Here is a 5,126-nt window from a genome sequence, read left to right as displayed (position 1 = left end):
ATGGTAAACTATGAAAAAAAAAGATCTATATGTTATCAAGCAGCAAATCTGTGTTTGTAATTACTAATATGTATTCAAAATAATAATGTATTTTCCATTTGTCAAAATTTGTGGTAAAGATCTAAGTTCTGCTCTAACACCTCCACCTCCACCTCAAACTCAAATCTTTCTTCTTTTTCCAACCCTCTAAACCCCACCCCACTATAAAGATTATTTATGCAATGTAAAGAATCAAAGACAAATCAGTTTCCGATGTTATTTAGCATGATTACAACGTAAAGATTATTTCTATGCAGATAGAAAGACGACAATATTACATGATTACAATATGATATAGTATATATATAATTTATGGATTCCTTGCAATCACGTGGCTTCTCTAGCCATTTTATTTAGCATATCCAGTGATATTAAGATCCAGAATTATAATACAACTAAAATCTGTGCACACTTATGGATGATCCAGCAAAGCCTCAGTTGGCTTTAGGTTCCAAATCTTGCAACCCACAAACCATATTTGCTGGCACTGCAACATCAATCATCTTAGGATATGCCAAGTTAAGATCTGTTGCACCAACAAAAACAGAGGAGAAATTAGAACAGGCGATCCGAAAAAACCCAAGGATGCTTTTTCTTTTTCTTTTTTTATAATCTTTATAGACTGGATATATTGAGCATCAACTTACTTTCCATGATGTTTTTGAAAGTCTCCTGCAAAAAGGGTATTCAACAAATAAGATAATCAGACATATTGAGAGGACAAATTGAAACTAGTATTCCATGATCATAATAAAGAGTAATCTTCAATCAAATGCGTGAAGGTATTGAGATGTCATGCTTTTTCATGATTTCCTGTTTTAACATGGCGATGTTCATTGGAATAGTCCCATCCAAGAGAATCAAACCAATGCTCAGCAAGAAATGTTCAATGCATATGTAATTTTAATTACAGAAGTTATATGCAGCTTATATGAGTTCAAGATCATAAAAGACTTCATGGACAAAAGGAAACCCTTTCTTATCACTGAAATGAAAATAGGCACTCTTAATTTTCTATTTGTCAAAAGTACCAAGCCATTTTCCAAAGAAAAGGGAAGATGGATGGTTCCAGAAAGAATACCTTATCCTTTGTCAAGCGTGGATTATATAGCATCTCCTCTCCCACAGTGGTTACCTATAATCAATGAGGTTTATAAAATCAAGCAATCATTTATATATGTAAGAAATGATAGGAATAAAGTTTTATATCTTACTGAGAATCCTTTGTAGTCATGAGCTGGATATAGCAATGTCTCTTTCGGTAATGTAAAAATCTGGATCCATGAAACAAATAAGTCCATAATTTTTATTCAAATTTTGACAATTACAATAAAATTTTGAGAACTCAAAGAATGGGACCATAAAAAGTTCCCTGTCCTTACCTGTGAATGCACTGACTTGTAGAGTTACTGAATGGTTACTGAATGTGGGAGCATTAGAGAAAATTATCTTAAAAACTTAAGTATAACAAAATTAGACAATGACATCCAGATGGAAAGAAATTGCCAGCATATAAGACCAGCATTTATGTACTCACGACTGAAAATCCTTTGCAAAAAGTATACCCTGATAGTTCAAACTTTTACTTCAAGGATGATCTAATTACTGATTAGTTTACCATGAGGCTTGTGAATGACAAACACTTTATGTGCAACCACATTAACAAGGTAAGCACCAATAAGTAGAAGACTAGACAAATAGGTAACCAAGAGTTAGATATCTACGCATCGGTCCTATTGTTTGAAATACAAATAGGGCATGCAAATTAAATGCAAAAACAATCAATTATTGGTTCAAGAATCCCTTCCTGGGACAAATATCAGCGGATAAATATACATTCCTAATCCAAACATCACATGGGGACATACAAAAATTTTAAAATGCATAAGAAAAGCCAAGATTGGTTTACATGCTTAACATTTTAATTTAGACTGCTTCTTTTGTATTAATGACATTAATATTAATTCGTTCCATTTTTTTGCGATTAGCTGCAATAACATTTTCAAGAAATTATACCTGAAAATCTGTCCTCCCACATCCCCTTATCAACAGAGCATCTCCTGTGAAAGCCATCCTTGGCTGAGGTTGATCAGGTCCATCTCCCGTGACATAGGTAACACAACCCATTGTATGACCAGGAGTAGCACGAACCTGCAATTATTACCATATTATAGAAGATAGTACTGCAGTAGACCTAATGGTCATCATTCAATAATGCCCGTTAAACCACATTGGAAGTTAGAGTGTAATCAAAACAACAAAACCAAATTACCAATTAAATAACAAAACCATTAGAATGCTGATCATGGTTACCTACACAGTATACTCACATCTGTAACTCTATTTTCTTTTTCATCTTTTAGAATTCATAACGAGCTTTTCTTCAGAAAAAAAAAACAAAACAAAGAATTCATAATAAGCCAGCAATACGTAAATCACTGCAACATCATAGCTATATTCTCCCGAATTGTTTAAAAAGATCCATGATGGAAATCTGGCATTAAAATCTTTCCCTTTCGTTAATTCACAACTATTAGCTTCATTAATCAAATCCTATGTACAGTTGATCGATTGAAAGTGTAACATTTCAAAGATGAAATTTAAACACAAAACTGGTTAACATTGAAATTACATGTAAATATAACCTAAAAAACCAAAAATTTTATCATATTTTCAGATTTCAGGCTGAAATGGAATGAAATGAAAGGCAAATCCATTTTTTCCCCAAAAAAACAAAAATAAAGAAACAATATTTCAAGAACAGATTATTAAATTCATGGTATATATAAAGAAATTTAATTGAAATCAAAGGAATAGAAGAAGGGAAAAGCGTACTTGGGAACCATTGCTGCTACTCTCTGTTACTCTGTTACCTCATACGATTCGTAATTGAAGGCCTTGTTGAGGGTTGTTGAGGATTGTTAGGGTTTGTTAAAGGGCTGGTCAGGATAGAAGCATGAAAAGGAGGGAGAAGGTTGGAAGGAAATGGGAAGAAAAATGAAAAAAAGAAGAAGATGCTGCAACGGCTTGGAGGGTAGAAGAGGACCGATTAGCTAATCCTTTCTTTTGGAAGGGATTACAAATCGGCGCTGGATAAGGAAAAATGGGGGAATTGGTGCGCTGCGTAATAGGCCCGTATTAGGGCAATACAGCCAACCAAACAGGGTAACTAGTGGGGCCACGGATTAGGGGTGTATTGACTAATCCAATACACCCAATCAAACATGCTTATTAGTTTCCTTTTTGCGCACTGCGCTTCATCGTCTTCAATATTTTTGGAAATGCAATTTTTTAATATTCATATATATTTATGCATAAGGTCCATTTCCTTTTTATTAGATTTATCTAAACGTGATTATTAGCCGGTTTAAAATAAAGTGCCCAATCCCTCAATTTTCAATGTTTTTATAAAACTAGAAATATTTAATTAAAAATAATATAAAATTTAAAAAAAAATAAAAATAATATAAACAACTTTAAAATGAATTTGAATTTAATTACATACGATTATGAATAGACTTAAACAAAATTCTATACCCATATTATAAGTTGGGTCAAATTTAAATAAATTTAAAGTGTTAATATATTACTTAAACCCAACCATCAACCTATCAATTATTCTAATAAAAAAAATACTATCTAAGGTTGAGTTACCAAGATTTTGGACATTTCCTTTTTAGGGTGGGTTTGGATGGGCGATTGGGTGCAGTGCGGTGCTATTTAATTCACTTTTTGTCTCACGCTATAGTATCGCTACAATATCTAATCTCACAGCCACCGCTATTTTTACACTAACCGCAGGTAAACGCACCGCCCATCCAAACTCACCCTTAGCTTGGGTTCATCCGATTCGTCTCAAATTATTATTTAATAATTTTTATATTATTTTCATTTAAAAATGATTGTTTTTAATAATTTATATGAATATATATATATAAATATTTTTATTTTGGAATTAATATCTAAGAAGTCCTTATACTCAAATGAGCCCATAAAGGTAATTTAAAGCAGTCTAATTATTTTCGTAAAATAATTTATTGAGTTATTTGTAATTTTATTATAAAATAAAGAGAGATGAAGAGAATAAAGATCAAAGAAAAATAGAATATACTTTATTGATAAAAAGGGATCATTAAAATGCTTTATCAGAGTTTTTATTTATAGGCATAAAAAGTGTAAAAGAAGTAGAGATCTAATTCTAATAACTATTAGAATTTAAACTATATTAAAACTTTCTCTTGATCATGATGGACATCCACTTAATAAGAGATTCATAACACTCCCTATTGAATGCCCATTGGTAGATAATGTGCCTCGTTAAAACCTTATTAGGAAAAACCCTGGGGGATAAAAACCTAATGAAGGAAAAAGATTACACAATCTATAATACACATAATATGCTGCCTTATTAAAAATCTTACCAGGAAAACTCAATGGGACCAAACCTCGATTAAGGGAAAAAGAGTGCAATACGTATTTACTCCTCCTCATGAAAACATCACATATTTTCTCATATTCTACATATTCAATCCTGAATACTAGTTTTTCAAATGACTATTTGAATGTATTTGCTAAACATTTATATTACCATTTAAAAGTAATAAGTGAGAGAAATTTGGGGAAATATATTTTGATCTCTTTAGGAGATTCAAAAATAATCATAACAAACTTTAATCATGATTCTTTTATAAAAACACAAATAGGTATTTTAGATAATTTTATAATCCTCTTTCAATTACTATTGACTAAGTCAAACTTACCACATATGTTCAATTATTTCAATTCATATAAATAAACAATTTCTCGATAATTTTAATATGCTTCTGGCATTCTAAATCCTTCAACGATTTTAATATAAACTTTACTATATGTTGGTTCATAAAAGGTTGTAACAACAACCATTAGACATAAGTTAAATCTTTTATGAATTGTCAAAATAATATATCTAAAGGTTATTATATCCACCACAAAAGAATATTATATCTTTTCATAATCAATACTAGTACTTAGCGAAAAACTTCATATTTTTATTCCGCTTTTGCAAAACTACTTCATTTGCACCCTCACTGGCTTTATATTTTTAAATA

At 31.1% G+C, this 5,126-nt stretch overlaps 1 protein-coding gene across 1 annotated transcript; it reads right to left on the bottom strand.

Moving 5' to 3' along the window:
- Nucleotides 1–231: 231 nt before the first annotated feature.
- On the bottom strand, nt 232–3,275 carry LOC107913044 (persulfide dioxygenase ETHE1 homolog, mitochondrial). Its single transcript, XM_016841480.2, has 6 exons — nt 2,875–3,275; nt 2,056–2,190; nt 1,254–1,313; nt 1,121–1,174; nt 687–711; nt 232–565 (listed from the first exon to the last, which is right to left on the bottom strand). The coding sequence occupies exons 2-6, from the start codon at nt 2,164–2,166 to the stop codon at nt 474–476; spliced, it is 342 nt and encodes a 113-aa protein (XP_016696969.1). The 5' UTR covers nt 2,167–2,190; nt 2,875–3,275; the 3' UTR covers nt 232–473.
- Between the last annotated feature and the right edge of the window lie 1,851 nt (nt 3,276–5,126).

The sequence above is a fragment of the Gossypium hirsutum genome, chromosome D11 (genome assembly GCF_007990345.1).
Source record: "Gossypium hirsutum isolate 1008001.06 chromosome D11, Gossypium_hirsutum_v2.1, whole genome shotgun sequence".
Lineage (NCBI taxonomy): Eukaryota > Viridiplantae > Streptophyta > Magnoliopsida > Malvales > Malvaceae > Gossypium > Gossypium hirsutum.
This window is presented reverse-complemented; position numbering and strand designations above follow the sequence as displayed.